This window comes from Eptatretus burgeri, chromosome 4 (genome assembly GCF_056783735.1).
Source record: "Eptatretus burgeri isolate ZD-2024b chromosome 4, Ebu_testis_v1, whole genome shotgun sequence".
Taxonomy (NCBI): Eukaryota; Metazoa; Chordata; class Myxini; order Myxiniformes; family Myxinidae; genus Eptatretus; species Eptatretus burgeri.
This window is the reverse complement of record NC_140964.1, coordinates 59,817,732-59,837,731: the sequence shown is the minus strand read 5'-3', so window position 1 is coordinate 59,837,731 and position 20,000 is coordinate 59,817,732. Positions and strand designations below refer to the sequence as shown.

Below are 20,000 nucleotides of genomic sequence, written 5' to 3'. Positions count from 1 at the left end.
ATATAACACTCAATTGAAATGAAGTTGTACGTCGAATACAAACTGAAGTTTGTGGATCGACAGAGGTAAGTGAACCAAAACCAAGTGTGCATGGGGTAATAAACTGTCTACAGAGTGGACCATTCTAGCCAATCAGTCCATACAGCACAACTCCTCACCGATGTCAGTCAAAACATCCATTTTTACATCCAGCAATGTTGACTTGTAACATTTTCATCCAACCCTCTGGCTCACAATGCAGGTAACCCAGATTCAAATCCCATATGCTATATATTTTGGTTCATTACCCAGTGGAGCCTTGTAATAAATGTTAAAAATACATTGACGTTTATTAATGGTTTTGTCTTGCATGTGATTTATTTTGAAGCTCCTCTAAGTTAGCCAAGATCATTGTTAAAAATTTTTTTTTAATATTAAAACCACACACCTACTTTTGCAAGTGTGGATATCTGGAAATGCTTAATTTCCTCTCTGCATTGTACTTGTGGATTATACCTATATACAAATGTCTAAGTTTATGTTTATCATTAATGCAGGCAATCAAGATTGTCCGATCAATAATTCCATGAAAGTGATGTCCTGGCATTCAAAAGAGATCATCTATTGGAAATACTGAGTTCTAAATAATTTGTTTCGACAGGTTGATGGCCTCTTGTATTTTTTTTACCTCCTCCACTCAGGTCTCACTTCAACTGCTCTTTCATCTTTCTGTCCCTTCCCAGTCTCTCAAGGTCACACACATTCTTTCAAAAACCCTTCAATGTTAAACTTCCGCAATCCAGTATCCACCTCTCACCTCCACTCCTTTATTCATCTTTCCTACCTCTTGTGGAACATCCTTCCTCTGTCTTTTCGATCTTACTCTTCCCTCTAGTGCCTCATGTTGGCAGTGCACCACCTCCGTAGGTTATCCTCAATCCCTTTCAGTGACAATTTTCATCCTCCTTTGCCCCCTCTCACCCCTTCGGCCCACCTCTCCCAATCTATTAGAAGGATGCTATAGTTCCTTCCATATAATCTCGATACCTCTTGTTCATTCATTCCTTTGCTACATACACATGTTATCTCACTCTACCCAATGTCAGTCTGTTTCCTGCTCATCTCTATGACCTCACTTTTCCATAAACCTAGACTTTTTATTAAAAAAAAGGGCTTTTCCTCATACCATGGAGTTTATTAACTGAAAGCTGATAAAAGCATGTTAACAACCATGTGAAGTGAGGTACGGTGGACATTTCAAGAGTTGGCCATGTTTTGCTTCCCACAGTGGTTACCATACATTTATCAGTCTTCAGTTAATACAATATGTCATTTATCTTGAATGCTGATGTAAACTGAGAGGCTATTAGAGACAGCGATTCCTTTCAATTTTCTCAAACACCCATTTACTCTTCATATTTTCGGCAAAGACAGTTAATTGAGGATCACGCAAAAGCAAAACAACATGAGATGATTGTATTGCAAATGACATGGGAGTGGGTAGAAAGGGGATAGGAGCACATGGATATTGACCATACTATCCAATGCCATATCAAAGAATGAGGTGGGTATACAGAGGAGGAATAGTGATAATAAAATAGACAGTGGGAAGGACGTGTCAAATGCAGAAATTAAAATTGTCACCATGCAAATTGGTTGGGTGTTGGTACCTCTCTCTCTCTCACCAGCCACAGCACTCCACCAAAGGACTTCTGTGACTCGATGGGACTAAGTCAATCTATAAACCTTCCATCCCAGATTTCTGTCAAGGGCAAATCCTCCATTCTGGATTTGGTTATGAGCAACTTCTCCGCTAATGTCTCCTGCTTTTCTTCTGCTCCAATTGGTTCATCTGATCGTGTGCTTGTGAAGGTCAACATCTCTCGAGCCATTCTCAGAGAACAGTCTCAGTGCCGGCAAGTCTGGCAGTTCTCTCAGGCAAACTGGCAGGGACTGCAAGCAGCCATCACACTTCAGGCCTGGTCTCCTATATCTACCGTCCCTGATATTAACTCAGCCTGGGAATTCTTCTATGTAAACATGCTCTTCTTTATGTACAGATGAATCCCATCTTGTCTCTAGTTATCATACCCATCCTCCTGATAAACTGAATTCTGTAGTGAGGTAGTTGCCTTGAAATAACTTGCATTCTCCTCCTGCAATGAAAATCCAACTAAAGGAAACATCAGATCATTCCACAAAGCCCGCAACAGGTGCATGTCCACTCTCAGGAGAGTGAGTATACATCAGTCAAAACTCAAGATTGAACTTTCAAACTTGTCTCCTTCCTCTGAAACCTGTTGGTACCTTGTTATGTCTTTCTCGAGTACATACTCCCTTTCCATTCCATTCCCTCACTTTAAATGGCAGCACAGCCGACTCCAGTCACGAGAAGGCCGAATGCCTCAATTCTATGCTTGCTTCCAAATCTTGTGTCCCTAACCCCTCGCTCTCTGTACCCACTCTTCCCAGTCATTCCTAACTGCTCATGGACTCTGTGTCTTTTGCACCTGAGAAGATGGAGAAGGTTCTTTCAACCCTTGAGCCTGACTCTGCAACTGGACCGGATGGTATCAACTCAAGTGTATGAAAAACCTGCTCGGCTGCTCTTGCACTTCTACCCTTATTACACCCTGTCATTTTCTCTTGGTCATATTTAATCTGCTTGAAAGTCAGCCAACAACACAGCATTACATAAAAAGGTGCAAAAACCGATGCCCTTAACTACAGAGCTATTAGCTCACTTCCAATCATCAGCAAGGTCTTGGTACATGGTACCAGCATTCATCAGCAAGGTCATAGAATCCATCATCACAGTTGACATAAAATCATTCCTTTTCTCTGATGACCTCATCTCAGATCATCGATTTGGATTCAGACAAGGTCACTGCCTTTGACATGCTGCTTCCAATCTCCCAACAATGGATGGAGGGCCCTCAATAGCAGATATGAGTTCAGGGAAATCTCTTTAGACGTGTCTCAAGATTTTGATACAGCCTGGCATATCACCTTGCTCTCCAAAATCTCTGCCTATGGCCAACTCCACTCTTCACTTGCTGACTTCCTCCATTCTCGTAAGAAACCTGTGCCACTCAACGGAATCCATTATTCTCCATTCCTTCTTAAGGCTGGAGTTCCCCAAGGCAGGGTTCCAGACACCATCCTATTGCTAATCTTCATCAATGATCTCTTTGACTCTGGAAAATCTTCCATCCCGTTGCTGATAACTCCACCCTCTGGCGTGACATCCCTCTTCCTTCAGATAGATAGTAGCCTCTTCCATCTCTTCAGACATTGACAAATTCACAAATTGGTGAAACACTTGAAACATTTCTTTTGATCCGGAGAAATCCCACACACTCACTCTCTTGTATCAAAAGTACCATGCAGCAAACACTCCAATCTACTTTCTTTCCATTCCTCTCGAATAAGTTCAGTCAATCAAACTCTTGGGTCTCACTGTCAGCCATGACTTTTCTTGGGCAAACCACATTTCAAAGTTGGCCTCCAAGGCCAGTCACTACCTGGGCATCCTACTTCCTGCTAAGTCCTTCCTTGGCATATCTGAACTATCCACATACAATGCTTTCATCCTTAGTTTGATAAAGAAAAAAAAATACTGCTCTCCCCTCTGGGCTGACACCCTTGCCTCACACCTTGCTTAGATTTATGCCAGGGAATCCTCTATTTATAAGTCTATGGGCCTATCACTTTTCCATCACAGTGGTGTCTCTGTCTTCTTCCACATCTTTTCTGGTCCTGCACCCTCTGCTCCCCCCCCCACCCCATGTTTCTGCAGAGCAAACACGGTCCACCAGCAACCCCATTTTAGCGAAAGCCCCAAAATCCAGAATCACTGTTCACCTCCACTCATTTGTACCTCTTTTTCTTGCCTTTGGAACCAAATTCCACATTCTCTTCAATCTCATTCTTCTCTTCAGGTCTTCAAGACAGCTGTTCACCACCATCTCACATTGTCCCACTTCCAAATCTGCTCTGTGTTCTAGCTCTTCCATGAGCCTTGACTCTGCATCAAAAAATGAATATGATACGATTTGAAATGACAGTGAAGATGAAACACTCTGACCTGGAGGCACAGAAGAAAAAAATTCCCCAAGTGGGATAAAAGATACAAAGGAGTACAGATGAGCGGAGACCCTCGACTTTGGAAGTTTTACAAGGCAGGGTTTGCTGGATGAATATGTTCAGCCTGGACATGATGTAAAATAGTAGAGAACTGAAAAAATATTGAGTGCAAGAACAAATGAAAGATGATAGAAAATGGAAGCTCACAAGGCATTTGTACACTGGAGATGATCAAGAGGAGCATAGATTACATGAGTTTCCCTTGAATGCTTTTCTTCTCCAGGGTCTTGAGCATCTTCATAACTTTACCTTCATAAGTTTTGTGGATGGATTCCTGCCCTGGGAGCTTGGGGGCAATGGCACGTCTCCCAAATGGTGCCGAGGTTCCAGTTGTGCTTGCAAAGGTCGTGTACTCAAACGTGGCACGAGAGTACTTTTCAAGCTCTTTGCTCAGATTTGAACGTGGTGTGGTCGCAGACACCTTGGGTTTGCAACCATATTGAGGGATCTCCAGCTGTTTGACGTAGCACATTGGCCTGGAGTTGATAAAATGAGACAGACATTGATTGAATTAGTTTATTGTAAGCCTAATGAGTCACAATTATTAATCTTTCCATAATTTTTAGATTAACCTCTCCATTACTCCATTCTTCTTGCCTATATATGATTTGAGAAATAGCAACTCACAAATCCAAGTCCAGACTTATGACAATCAATTGTGGCTGTGTCGATTGCTCCTATGTCCCACACTGAATTTTCCCAACTTACAGTGGTTAGCTATTTGGTATATGGCTTGGTCACGCTTCCCACAGTTGCATGCTGGGCTTTAATTATCGATTTGTGCAGATGGTGGGCCATCTTAACATGTTGTGTGCAAATACAGTTTAATGTGAGCCAGTAATTCCATTACTCCCTGTCCTGCAGATACATTTACAACTCTAAAGCCAATATGGTCACTGAGATGTATAAACACATTTCAATGGCCAAATAGGCCTCAGAAACCAAAAGTAAATATAATTTCTTGTCTTCTTTCTCTTGTAAATAAAAGTGAGAGTGTGTCTGTTTGTCTAGATCCAGTAACTACTCTGAGACACTTGGGCCGATCGACACCAATTCTATATATTTTTTGTAATTTCAAAAAAAATTTGAACATACTGTATATATTTTTGAATTTTTACTTACGAAATCTAAAGATTAAAGAAAGAAATCTAAAGACGAAATCGTAAATGTATTGATGACTTCCATCATCTGTTTGTGTGTGTGTGTGTGTGTGTTTGTTTGTAGGCACGATAACTCGAGAACGGAAGAAGCTACCAATGTCAAATTACACCACGTGATTCAGGAGGGTGATGGCTAGTGCTGATTTGATTTTGGTCAAAATCGGTCAAAGGTCAAGGTCACAGTGAGGTCAATTATTCGATTTTTGATGGTTTGGTGCAGATAACTCGAGAACGGAAGAAGCTACCAATGTTAAATTACACCACATGATTCAGGAGGGTGATGGCTAGTGCTGATTAGATTTTGGTCAAAATCGGTCAAAGGTCAAGGTCACAGTGAGGTCAAACATCCAAAAATGATAACTCGAGAACGGAAGAAGCTACCAATGTCAAATTACACCCGGTGATTCAGGAGGGTGGTGGCTAGTGCTGATTAGATTTTGGTCAAAATCGGTCAAAGGTCAAGGTCACAGTGAGGTCAAACATTCGATTTTTGATGGTTTGGTACAGAATCATCGTAGAGACTTCTGGTTTGCGTCGCTACCTTCTCTAGAGACAGCTTTTATTAGACAAGGTCAGAGGTCAAGTTGACAATTTCGTAAGTACCAGTCTATGACTGCTTGTTTTATTATTTTTCCTGATTTGTCATAGATGGTATTATTTTGGTTGTTTCTCCATTGTGGCGAACCAGTTCCATCACCTTGTCTGATAACTACTCTGAGACCAATGGCCACAGATAAATAGGACGGGAAACTCTGATTCTGCATAAATGTGCAAAAATAGAATCGTCTCCCTTGGACGTCCCACGAGCAACCGGATTGTGTGATATTTCATTTACAGACTAAACTTTGTTTCAGCAAGTAATGTACAAACTCCATCCACCCAGAGGGTGGGTACCCTGCTAATCTTGATATACTCGTATAAACACAAAATGTTTGTTTGTGTGTTTGTGTATTTGTGACCCTACTCCTCTAAGCCCCGAAGGTTAATTGCCATGAAACTTCATAGGATCACATTATTTACCATGATGCACCAAAATAGGAGTTTTAAACAGTCTTTTTCTCACAATTCATAAATTATAAACACCTGAGCTGCCTGCCACCTGTCACCATCTCACCAAGGGTGTATCCATATATACGATGCTACAAAAAAACCCCATTTTCTGTCGCATTTCGACCCAGATACCGATATATTTGGTGTGGTGGTAACCTCTAATCGTCAAATAGAGTATAAAAATGTGAAAAAATAACTGTCAATTAAGACCTTACCACGATCGGTAAAATTGACGAAGGAGTCGTCACGTGACCTCTCAAATGAACGAATCATTCTAAAAAAACGAACAGAGTACAAATACAACGGGCACATCGATTTTAAGGTAATTTTGCTGCTCAACAAAAACTTCACTCTCAAGGGTGAAAAGAGTTTGTATAAAAAAAGTTTCCATCTTAGCTAACTTCACCAATATCATCATGTGTGGAGCCAGTAACCTTTGCAAGCATTAATTTTTTTTGATTCTCAAATGGTTTCTGGTCACTACCACAGTAATATTCAATCACAGGTGAGATATATTTCATTTCTTACAATATTATCAACATCTCCGACCTCTTAACGATGTCTTGTCTGAGGAGCCATTCAAAAATAATGTACCTAACACATGGGGGTTGTGGTTTGGAGATTGGTTGGGGTGTGTGTATGTCCAAACTTTATTGAGTTTTACACTTACAGGGGGTTCCAGAGCCATTATGTAACAACCTTTTTCGTTACATATTAAAATGAGCTGTAAAGGGCTTTTTGGATGTTTCTGGGTGAGCTTTCCATCCATCAATCAGGACCATACTCTGTGCAGAGCAATGGTGCTGCCAAAGCAGTCTCCTTGGCTATTGGGTACAATCCTGGACGGGTCCCACTCTGACACAGGATACCCGCAAACTGGTACTCATCTTTCCGACCTTGGAAGGATGACAGGCAGAGTCAACCCCACCTGGTACTAATTCAACAGCCAAGGGGAATTTGAACTCAGGATCCAAGGATTCCAAGTCCACCACCATCACCATAAAGCCAATACCAGGCATACGAGCTTTCCCATAACCTTGAATGAGGTTCTGATTGAGCATTTCTCTGTTAGCCATGGCTTTGCTGAGTGATCTCACTATAAACTGGTCGAAGGAAGAAAAAAAAAAGTGATGCCTCCTCCCGAGGAAGAGGAAGAAGAGGCTGCAGCATGAAAATAGGCTATCCATCTCCATTTATCAAACCGAAATGTTTTTTTGTTTGTGACTTTACTGCTTTGAGCTCCAAAAATTAATTCCTGACAAAACTTTATGCGATCAAATTTTTAACCATGAAATAGGCAGTTTAAACAGTCATGAGGTGGTCACTTTGCCTGTCATTGCCATGTTGCACTCCACAGTTAATTTACTAACATGAGGTAATTTATTTACTACAGCTTCACTGCTTTACACCCTGTATGGCCTGTAGACCCCATTAGACCATTTATACCCATTAGACCCAATAATACCCATTCAGACCCTTTTGAAACATATCTACGGTCTTCGACTCTTTTGACACTTTTCAGACCTGTAGACCTTTTAAGACCCTTTGGACAATTTCAGACCATTTGGACACCTCAGACCACTTTTGTTCTTTCACCCTTAGACCCCTTTAGACATTTAGACCCAATTAAGACCCTTAGACCCTTTAAACACTTTAGACCCCTTTATGACCATGAAGATCCTTAAAACACTTTTGACCCATTTTTGACCTTTTAAGACCCTTGAGCCACTTTAAACCCCTCTACACCCTTTTCAAAATCGAAAAAGATTCCCCCGAAAATCATGTTTGATGACGTTTTTCGTGCACCATTCGTGTTGCATCACAAGTTGCGATAACGAATCAAAACCGATATCCCAAAGTGAAACTGAAACGACTGATCTATGGATCATGAGATGGGAAAGCAGAATGAAATGCTGTGAGAAATACTGAATGGAAATTGCCGAAAGCAAAGCTACAGGGATTATCGAGAGAGGTGGCAAGTTGGGGACTGAAGAAGCGATGTGGAGAGGGATAGGTGCCTGTAGGCGGTCGGTTGGCATGGAGAAGAACTTTAGTAATCTTCCATCAGGCGGTAGGCCCAAAACGTGCCTAAATTTGTTTCCCAGCAGAGCTTTCATACCACCCTCACTCCCAAGTCGTACTTTGGAGGTACAACAAGCATGGATTGGAAATCTTCGCTGTTGAAATGGAACGAGGTTACTAAGGTTACCAGCTCCACCGACTGCGATATCTGCATGCTGAATATTTACACTGAATTCCCTTTTCTACCAATACCCACTCATTTGAGGTGAGACGTTGACGAGCCCGTCAGTGAGGGATACCCTGCTCGTACAATATAAAGAAGACAAATATAATATACATATGCCACACATGTGCAGCATGCTTTCGAGAGGAGAAATACTTCATGATAATAAATTCTGCTTCATGTATACCTTCGTATGGCATATAATATTGCTCCACAGCAGTAAAGATGTTGGCCTCCTTGGAGTTCCAACATGAGCACATCGATTATCGCGGTGCAACACCAGGTTAAATTCCCATATACCATGTAGATTCATCCATTGTATAGTAAGCTCCTTGTCCTGCATGCAATAGATTCACCAGATACTGCATGATCCTCATATACTATAAAATTAAAACATGACTTTGCCCAAACCAGTACAAATGTTGAATACTGAGTCCCACCATAGTGAGGGCCAGCAGCAACAGGTTAACAAGTCTCCACCATTGCTGGGTCCCCAGCCCCAGAATTAGGGTTCAAACTTGAGCTGATAACTCATTCTTGTTCAAAAAAAACAAAAAAAAAAACCTATATATTATCACAGAAACTTGAAGAACTCAAGACACACCATCATCAGAAGGAGGGTAACAGCAGGCACTGCTTCAAATGAATGACCCAATTCAAAAACAAAAGGGAAGTAATGGCAGAATAGAGGCTCTACTCCAACCCCCAAAAAAGGTTAAATATTTGAACATGGAATGCAAGAACCCCAAAAGAAGCAGGGAGAATTAATCAAGCTGGAATTGAGATGTAAAAATTGTGATTTGGAAATAATAGGGCTAAGTGAATTATACGGGAGGGTGATGGCCAGATTGGAGGGAGAAATAGATAAAGTCTTTTATTCATGCGGAGGAGAAGAAATCTGCATGGAGGGATAAAACCAATTACGTAGAGAACATGGTGGAAAAAGTAGAGACAGCAGCTTCGAAGGGAGGCACAGTGTCTTAGATCTCCAGACAGTGAACCACAAACAGAACAGGAGGTGGCAAGCCAGTAAAAGAGAGAGAGCAGATGGAAAGATGAGCAGAACACTTCAAGGAGGTTTTGAATAGAGTGAACAATAACAGACAATGCAGAAAGAAGAACAGACATGTAGGGATCTACCAATACGAGACTTTTGAAATTTTTGCGCATGTGCTGTGTGTATTTACAATGATTCAGTTCTCCTTGCTGGGCACTTTTAACCTGCCATTGCTAACGTGAAATTTGTGAATCAAATAGTCTTTTAAACATAACTTTCAGTATTTAGACAAAGAGTGGCAATTTCAAAATGGCTAACCATAATTGTTCTGTTCGAAATATAGGAAGTACGAGAAATATCTGTGGATGAGAGTTGTCGGGGTTGTACCATTTACTGTTAGGACAAGCGAGCAGTGGCAGAATTTCAATAACACACAAACCCACACGTGTACTTCAACTTTTACCAATAGATGTAAAAATCTAACATAATTACTTTTGTGGCCCAGGAACCAAACAAACAATATATTTAGAACAACCCTCAAAGCTCCCATAACCCCCCCTCCCCCTCACCTTCCCAACATTATTAATAGTGAATGTCATCATTTTAACATTTGCTTTCTTTCAATCAAAACACGGTCCTTTCAATCAGGTATTTTTCCAAGTATTTCCAATTTATTTTAGAGCGTTGTGAGCCATTTAGGTAACAATCCTTATCATGGACACGTGATGTACTTTCTTTCGCAACGAACATTGCCATTTCCTAGGCTTTCTGCATATGTGCACCAAGCATCTGGAAGAGATTCCGCCATTTTGAAAGTCGCGTATTGACGCGGGACCAATCAAACAGTCTGCAATACGAGATGCTATCAAAAGTCTGAAGAACCGTAAGGTACCAGGGGTAGATAACATAGATACCGAGCTGTACATATCCAGTATAGAAGTATCACCATGTACCCTACACCACTTAATAAACGAGATATGGAATTAATAAGAAGTGCCTGAGGAATGGAAATGTGGTCTGTTAATCAAACTACCAAAGACATGGGATGAAATGGAATGCAAACACTGGAGAGGAGTTGAACAAGGCTCAACTACTGTGCATTCCAAGATGATGTTGAACAGAATGCAAAAGGTTGTTGACAGTCCCTGTTAGAAAGTCTTTGATGCTATGCTATATATGTGAATGCTTTACTGCTTTACTTGTGAATGTTTTCTTGCAATCTGTTGACGCCATGTTGGTGTAATACGATTTTGTAATTCTTACCTTTTTAGCAGCGTCTCGCATAGCGAATGTTGCTCATAGAGAGCTCGGCGTTGTTCTTGCTCTTCTTGTTCTTCTTGTTCTTCTTGTTCTTGTTCTTCTTCTTGTGAAGACAAAACCTTAACCTCTCGGACTCGGCTCTTGTATATACAAGATCCGTATCTCCTTAAATACTAAGCACATGTACACATCCTCACATAGATGGTGCCTTTTGAGAGCGTCTATCATGAACTTTTAAATATATTCGGACATTTGCTTTAAAGTTTCGAAAAGTTCACGTTACTATTTAAAGATTATTCCATTTATCGTATTGTAATTTCGTAAATACATTATTTATTTCGTAAATACACGATATATCGTAAATACGTAAATACACTATGGCGGGTCTCGCTATTGGCTTAATCAAGGCACGTGACGAAATATCGGAAGTTGTTGTTGTTTTATTTTTATTTTATTTTTTTTAGCCGACAAAACCTTTAGGCCGCTGCTCTTGGACACATTTGTCCTTGTTTTCCTATAATCTCCACCGTAAAGGGAGGGGACCTTCCAGTTTTTGGATTACTGGTGCCTCGTGTGTGAGAGTTGGTTGCCGCCATCTTTGCCTTGATTAAATTGTTATTCAATGAAGGAGTTTCGGTGTTTCATCCTGTCCGAACCGTTTGATCACGGCACTTTTCCTGGATCCACTGTTCCTTATAATCCCCCGTATTAGCTCTCCTTACTGTAGGATTCCAGAGCCTACGTTTCAGTACCATAAGAAAGGAACAAACTGAGTTCAAGAGATACAGGGATGAGATCTACACACGAAGAATATAAATAAAACAATGCGATGAACGGAATGCAAACCCAGTGGCAAATCAAGGGGGGTTTCCTGGTTGCCCGGAACCCCCCCGCCCCCCCCCCAACAAAAAATATTTACCATTACAGTGACAAACCCAGGGGTTTCCTGGTCACCCAGAACTCCTTCGAGTATGTCAGTCATATACGCACTACCATCACTCAGGTCGGTCTCACGAGTCATGATATTTAAGATTGAAACTTGAAGTTTATTGAATTCAAGCTATTTTATTTTTAGTTATGCATTTAAATATCAAATTAATTAACTTTTATATATTTTTGCACAATACATGCATATCAAAGAATATGTGAATGTGCATTTATTTGAAAGCTGCAATAAAGTTTTCATAACGTTCATATGACTTAGATTTTCTGTTATTTGGAACCCCCCCTACTCAATTCCTGGATTTGCCCCTGAAACCTTAACTTATCATTCATTGACTTTCAAAAGGTGTTCGATAATGTGGATAGAGAGGCAATGTCGAAGATACTGAGATCGTATGGAGTACGACATAAATTGTAGGGATGATAAAGAGTGCTGACAAAGGATACAAGTGAAGTGTAATTTTCAACAATAAGTTGTCGTCAGAATTTGAAGTTACTATAGAAGTGAAGCAAGGTTGCATGTTCCCGACATTGTTGTTTTTCGTGGTGTTGGAATGGGTGTTGTTTTTTTTTTGTTTTTTTTTTGTATACCTTGTCGAGGCTCGTATGAGAGCTAACACACAACGCACATCAAGGGAGGGGGCATGAGACAGGAGGGGAGGGAGTGAAAAGGACAAAACAGTGGGGGAACAGAGACATTTGGAGATCTGTGGAAGGGAGAGGGATGGGACAGGGAACATGGGGAATAGAAGATGGACATTACAGGACTTTAAGGAAGGAAAGCAGGAAATTTGAAGGAGGTGGGCTTGGGTGGATTATCGGGGGTAGAAAAGATGGAGGATTTGGATGGGGGATGATAAGAGGTGGTGGTGAACAGCTGTTTTGAAGGCCTGGAGGGAAGAATGGGATTGAAGGGAGTGTGGGCGTTTATTCCAGAGACGGGAAATGAGGAATGAAAGAGTGAAGGTAAGCAGTGATTCGTGATTTTGGTAGTTTTACCAGAAGGGGGTTGTTGGTGGACCTTGAGCGCCCTGCGGAAATGTGGTGGGGGACAAATCGCAGAGAGAGCAGGGGGGCGAGGCTGGAGAGGAGACGGTACAAGACAGAAAGACCACCGACCAACCTACGGTGATTGAGTGAGAGGCCCAAAGACTCAGCCTCATTGCGGGAGATGCCAATTATCCGAAATGCCTTGGTTTCTACAGTGTGAAGCCGAGAAAGGTGGGAGGCAGGGGCACCAGCTCAGAGGGGAGAGCAGTACTCCATCAGGCTGCGGACAAAAGCTTTGTAAGTGGTCGGGAGCTCAGGTGGGCCGAGGAAGGACCTTGCACGACGGAGGATTCCCAGTCGGCGACTGGCTTTGGAGGCAGGTTTGAAATGTGGCTTTCCCAGGAAAGGTCATGGCAGATAGTGAGACCCAGAAGCTTGAAAGAAAGGACTTCTTCCAGAGGATTGTTGAGAAAGTGGATGGGGGGGTTTTCTAAACGGTCCTTTCGAAGAGACATGGTGAGAGTGTGAGAATTGTCTGGATTGAAAGACATGTTCCACGTGTTGGACCAGTTTGTGATTTTATCCAGATCAGCAGTGAGCGAAGAAGCTGCTGCTTGCCGGTCTGAGGGGTGACAGATGGTACGGCAGAGGGTGGAGTCATCAGCAAAGAGATATAGAGGATTTTCCAGAGAGTCGGAGAGATCATTGATGAAAACCAGAAAAAGAACAGGGCTCAGAACGCTACCTTGAGGAACTCCAGCCTGGACAGGAAGAGGGGATGAAAGAACTCCATTTAGGGCCACACGTTGACTGTGACAGGAGAGGAAGTCTGCGAGCCATGAGTGAAGATGGCCGTGCATACCATAGGAAGAGTTTGGTGAGTAGGGCAGGGTGCCAGACTGTGTCAAAAGCATGTGATATGTCCACGGATACGGCTCGGATTTCATGTCTGGCATTGAGGACCTCCATCCATTGTTGGGAGCGCAGAAGCAGCATATCCAGGGTAGAGTGACCTGGTCTTAAACCAAATTGATGATTGGAAATCAAGCCATTGGAGAAGAGGAAGGATTTAATGTCTAAAGCGATGATAGATTCCATAACCTTGCTGATGATTGGGAGAAGGCTGATTGGTCTGTAGTTGCAGGGATCTGTTTTTGCACCTTTTTTGCGCAGGGCAGTGATGTTTGCTTATTTCCAAGGAGATGGCAGATGGCCTCGAGCAAATGAGAGGGTGAATAGAACAGAGAGAGAGGGTGAGCAAGAGCAGAAGAGCAGGCTTTGAGGACACGTGGGCTGATGCTATCTGGAGCGGTTGCAGAATCTGAGTCGAGGTTAGAAAGCAAGCTCTCCACCTTGTCAGGAGAAAAGGACACAGAGTCCAGGGACAGTTGGGTGCGACTGGGTAAGGTGGGTGGAGAAAGTGATGGGTTTTGGACACAAGATTTAGCTGCAAACACCGAGTTTAGGCATTCAGCTTTTTCACGTGCGGTATCAGCAGTGCTGCCATTTGAGGTAAGGGAGGGGATGGAGGGGGAACATACACCAGAAACAGATTTGATTAGATGCCACCAGGATTTTGAGGAGGGAGAGATGTTTGAGACTTCAGACTTGAGATGAGAAAGATGTTGTTTTCTGGCTCTCCTGAGGGTAGATACACACTTGTTCCGAGCTTTATGGAAGGAACTGAGATTGCCCTCAGTTGGGTTTGCTTTCCACGAGGAAAAGGCAAGTTGTTTCAGGACAACTGCCTCATCACAAGCTTCAGTGAGCCAAGGGCGGGAGGAAGGGTAGGACAACTGAAGACGAGAGGGGATAAATCTGTGCATGAGGAAGAGCAAGTTTCTTTGAAAGAATTCCCAGGATGAGTTGATGTTGGAGTAAGTAGCGATGGGAGACCAGTCTATAAGTTTGAGGGCTGCTTGGAGACCCTGCCAGTCAGCTTGACTGAAATTCCAGACTAGACGGCGGTGGGTGGTTCTCTGATAACAGCCAGAGAGATGTCCACTTTGACAAGGACGTGGTCAAAAGAACCGATTGGAGCAGAGGAAGAGCAGCAGATATTGTCAGGGAAATTTGTCAAAATCAGATCCAGACGAGATGGAGTACCATTGGTTGGGATCCGGGTAGGGAAGTTGACCGATTGAGTCAGTCCCAATGAGTCTCAGAAAGCTTTTTCTGAGGTGCCATGACAGGTGAGAGAGGTACCCACACCTTGCCAACTGGCATGATGACAATTGAAGACGCCACATATGAGGAAGAGAGTGTTTGGATGAGAAGATAGAAGTTGGTCCATGTTTTCAGATAGTGAGGTGTAGATGGGGTCATCACTGTTAGGTGGACGGTACAGTACACATATAAACATGAGGTGGGAGTGGAGGGGAAGCCGTACAGAGGTATTCCTGGGGGTCTGGGGGAGTGAGAGCAGTGCATGGAGAGTGAGGAATAGAGTCTTTGATGAAGCGAGTAACTCCTCCACCAGGGCGAGGCTTTGGTCTGTCAAACCGGAGGAGGGAGTAACCAGGGAGAGATACTAGGGAGTCAGACACGTCAGGTCAGGTCAGGTATGGGAGCATGCGCCAGAACAGCACGTCGCTGTGTCCACTTTCCGCCGGTACTCCAGGGGCCTCCGTCTGGCCATCCCCCAGGCAGATGCCAGGCCCATCCCCATCTCCTTGAGATGATGGTCAACCTGTTGCAACCATGAGGCACGTGGTCGACCCACTGGCCTCCTCCACTCATGAGACTCCCTCGCTGAGAGAATCTGGTGAGCAGGATCAGAGTCAGGAAAACAAGCCACATGTCCATACAGCCGCAACTGATGCTCACGGACTATGCAGGTAACAAATCTCATTTGAGTCTCTCTCAGCAACCGCTCGTTGGACACAAAATCCGACCAGCGATAGCCAAGGATTCTCCAAAGAGACCTGGTACCAAAGGAATTAAGTCTCCGTCTCAGATCCTTGGTCAGAGTCCAAGTCTCGCACCCATAGAGCAAGACTGGAAGTACCAAGGAGCTGAAGACTCGGACTTTCGTCCTCCCGCACAGGTACCGGCAGCGCCACACCCCATGATCCAGTGAATCCATGACTCCCCAGGCCCGACCCAGACGTCTATTGACCTCTGCCTCGCAGCCAGCAGAGACATGAATATCACTGCCAAGGTAAGTGAATCTCTCCACGACCTCAACATTCTCACCACAAACAGACACAGACAGGACAGCAGCATCCAAGATGTCACCGAAAGCCTGGATCTTAGTTTTGACCCAAGAAACCCGTAATCCCAACGGCTCCGACTCCTCATTCAGCACCTCGAGGGCCACCAAGAGGATGTCTAAAGTCTCCGCAAAGATGACTGCATCATCTGCAAAGTCAAGGTCCGAGATCTTGACATTCCCAAATGACGCACCGCAACTTGATCTCTCCGACATCCTCCCTAGAATCCAGTCCATACAAGTGCTGAAAAGTGTGGGGGCAAGTACACATCCCTGACGAACTCCAGTGACAAATGGAAATAAGTCAGAGATGGTACCATCACACTTCACAGCACTCTCAGTACCAGAGTAGAGTTCAGACATCAGATCGATCAGTTTTGGTGGCACCCCACGAAGACCAAGAATCCTCCAGAGGACATCCCGATTCACTGAATCGAACGCTTTACAGAGATCAACATAGGCTGCAAGCAGACCCTGCCGAAACTCTCGTCTGCGTTTGGTGAGGACACAAAGTGCAAGGATACGGTCAATCGTTGACCTCTTTGGTGTAAAGCCTGACTGCTCTGGACGCTGGTGCTCAAGCAGATGGTGGCGAACCCTATCGAGAATTATCCGGGCAAAGACCTTGCCCGGCACTGAGAGCAGCGTCACCCCTCGGTAGTTGTTGCAGTCTTGGCGATCACCCTTCCCTTTCCAGAGAGGGACAACATGGCCCCTCTTGCAGTCAGTTGGGATGATGCCTGTGTTCCAGGCAGAGCACAAAACTGCATGCAACGACACGAGTGCAGCATTTCCACCAGCCTTGAGAAGTTCGGCATGGATGCCACAGATCCCTGGAGCTTTCCCCCGTTTCAACTGCTTCACCAGAGCCCGTGTTTCCACAAGCGTAGGTGGACCACAGTTGATTCGAGGGTCAGCAACAGGGATTGTAACACCCTTGACGTCCAACTCGACAGTTGGGGGATCAGCCTGGTACAACCGCTCAAAGTAACCGGCCCAGCGGGCCTTCACTTCAGACTCCTCTGTCAAGAGCCTACCACTCTCTGCTCGAACTGTAGTGATCCGAGGGACGGGCTTGGATGAACGTAATGCGCGAATTCCCCTGTAAGCGGGACGAGAATCACCTGTCCACAGGTGATGCTCTACCCCCTCACAGATTCCTAGCACATAGGCCTCCTTGTCCACCCTCAGTGCACGTACAGTTTTACGCCTCAGCTCCCTGAACAGCTCAGCTCTGCCATTCAGCCTGGCCCTGCAACTCTGGTCAATGGTATCCAGTGTCCCTTGAGAGACAAAATTCTTCTTTGCCCTGCAGTGAGCTCCAAGGCATCCACCGGCAACATCAAGGACGGTGGTCTTGAAGGCGCTCCACAACTCTTCAGGACCCCCCAAAGCACCCAGACCCCCCAAGTGTCCACTCAGCCTGTTTGCAAACTCCTCAGCTACTCTCTCATCCCTGAGCTTGGCAACATCCAGCCTCGGCTGGGATGGTACCATTCTCCAGGATTTAAGGTGCAGCTTTAGAGTTGCTACAACAAGCCTGTGGTCAGTATTGAGGAACTGAGCACTCCGGTAGACCCTGCAGTTCTGGATCATCCTCCAACGACCGTCAATGAGGACATGGTCAATCTCCTTTGCCACACCGCCAGCGTTGGAATACCAAGTCCAGCGATGAGCTTGTGGGTGCTGAAACCATGAACCAGCCATCCTAAGTCCATGACTTCTTGCAAAGTCAAGGAACTTAGTGCTATTCTGGTTCATAGTTCCTGACCCATGGGGACCAACACACACCTCATAACCATCCCTATCAGTTCCAGTCGATGCATTGAAATCCCCCAAGACTAGAAGTGTATCTCGTCTGGGGCACTGATCAACCACAGACTTGAGTGTGGCGTAGAATGCATCCTTCAAGGTGAGATCACTCGCCTCAGTCGGAGCATAAACAGAGACCAGGGAAATGACACTTAAGGAGTGACGAATCCTTAATCTCATAATACGCTCGTTGACCGGTGTTACCTCAATTATCATTGGGGTCAGCTTATTGGACACAGCTACAGCAACTCCTTGGGTATGGTAACCATCAGAGCGACCAGACCAATAGTAGGTGTAACCACCCACCATTATCTCGCCGCAATCCGGTCTCCGAACCTCAGAGAGAGCTGCAATCCCGATGTCCAAACGCTTGAGCTCAGATGATAACAGAGACAGGTGATCATCCTCTCTTAGGGATAGGACATTCCAGGCACCCACCCGAAGGGACCGCCTGAGGTTAACCCAAGGAGACCGCCGTCTGGTGGACGACACCTCAGCACCACTCCGACACACTCTCCCGCAATCTGACCCAGGGATGTTACCCCGTGGTTTCCCTCCTATCAAAGATTGGGGGTCCCGAAGGCTTTGCCCCAATCCCGTCATCCGGTGAGCTGCCCTGCGAAGGGAAGCTGCACAGGAGGTACTCCCACGGAGTGGGTTTTCAGATTTTTTTGCGTTTTTGCGTTTTGCGGAATGAAGGGTTTTACCGTGGCCGGAGTGCAAATCCTGCCACCAACCTCCTAATAAGAAGTGACCCAACTGCAGGAGGACGTCCACAGACACAGTTGGGCACTAGATATGGATGGCCGTTGGCTCACAAGGAGCTCCTCCGCCCTTTGACAGGTTTTGTTTTTAATCCTGCTGGGTGTCCATATCCAAACACCCTCCTCACCAGAAAACCTGGTGGGGGAGACGGTTTAGTCGCCGACAACCCGACCATGGAACAGGTTAGTACAGGTTTTCATGGTACCTGTAGCAGGTCACAGATCGAACCTGACCTGAACCTGACCTGACTTAAAGACACGTCTTGGGGGAGGAAAGTTTCTGTTTGGCAGATTATGTCTGGTTTATCAGTGGCAACCTGTATGGAAAGATCTGAAAGGTTTGAGCGAAGGCCCCGGATATTTGAGGTCCATACTTTTCATGAAGAGGTAGGGGAGGAGGCTTTGGGTGCAGGGGGTGGGGGGGAGGGGGAGGGTCGGACAAGGGATGAGGGGGGAAGTAAGGAGTGTTGTTGAAAGAGTGTGGGGGATTGCAGAATAGCTAGGGGAGGGGGCCGAATGAGGAGGAGAAAAGGCTCTGTTGTGCTGCGCGAGAGGGGGGAAAGAGAGGGGGAAGAAGGAAGTTGAGGATTTGAGGAGGTGGAGTGAAGAGATGGAGGTGAGAGCACAGTGGAAGGAGGCAGCTTTGTGGATGCGAGTGGGGGGCAACTTTGGGAAGGATGAGTGAGGGGGGATGAATGGTGGGAGAAAGGTGAGGGGGAGTTTTTGAGAGAGGTGAGAAGGAGGCTTGGAGGGAGAAGAGTGGGATGGATGCTTTGAGAGTGAGGGGTGAGAGGAGTGAGTTGGCACTGAAGTTGGAAAAAAAGAATGGTTGATGGAAAGCGAACATTCATGGCAAACTGGGGTTTTTTAAAGTGTTCGATCAGTTATGTGATTCAACACATTTCTTGAGGGATGCAATAAAGGCGAATTTAGAGAATGGAGAGAAGAAACGCTGTCACAGTTGGATTTTTTTGGCAAGGTATGAAGGAAAGGTCTTATTGAGAGCAGTCTGTTTAAATAGTAGAAGAGTAGTGCATTATGATATAGTATAGAGAACCACACGTGTGATCGAGGAAGATGAAGCATTATAAGAGATCGTTTTTGTTATTATTATTCATGTTTGAGAGAGTTTTCAACAGATTAGGTCATGGAAGTGTTGTCGAAAAAAAAATCAAGGAAGAAGAAGAAGAAGAGAAGAAGAAGAAGAGAAGAAGAAGAAGAGAAGAAGAAGAAGAGAAGAAGAAGAAGAGAAGAAGAAGAAGAGAAGAAGAAGAAGAGAAGAAGAAGAAGAGAAGAAGAAGAAGAGAAGAAGAAGAAGAGAAGAAGAAGAAGAGAAGAAGAAGAAGAGAAGAAGAAGAAGAAGAAGAAGAAGAAGAGAAAGAAGAAGAAGAAGAAGAAGAAGAAGAAGAAGAAGAAGAAGAAGAAGAAGAAGAAGAAGAAGAAG

At 44.5% G+C, this 20,000-nt stretch overlaps 1 protein-coding gene across 1 annotated transcript in view; it reads right to left on the bottom strand.

Annotated features, from left to right (window-relative positions):
• The window catches only part of LOC147028148 (myelin transcription factor 1-like), a 247,140-nt gene that overhangs the window by 78,060 nt on the left and 149,080 nt on the right, over window positions 1-20,000 (bottom strand). Inside the window, exon 12 of the mRNA XM_085878292.1 lies at window positions 4,375-4,601. Within this exon, the coding sequence (XP_085734418.1) occupies window positions 4,375-4,601 (227 nt within the window). The remainder of the gene's footprint in view (window positions 1-4,374; window positions 4,602-20,000) is intronic.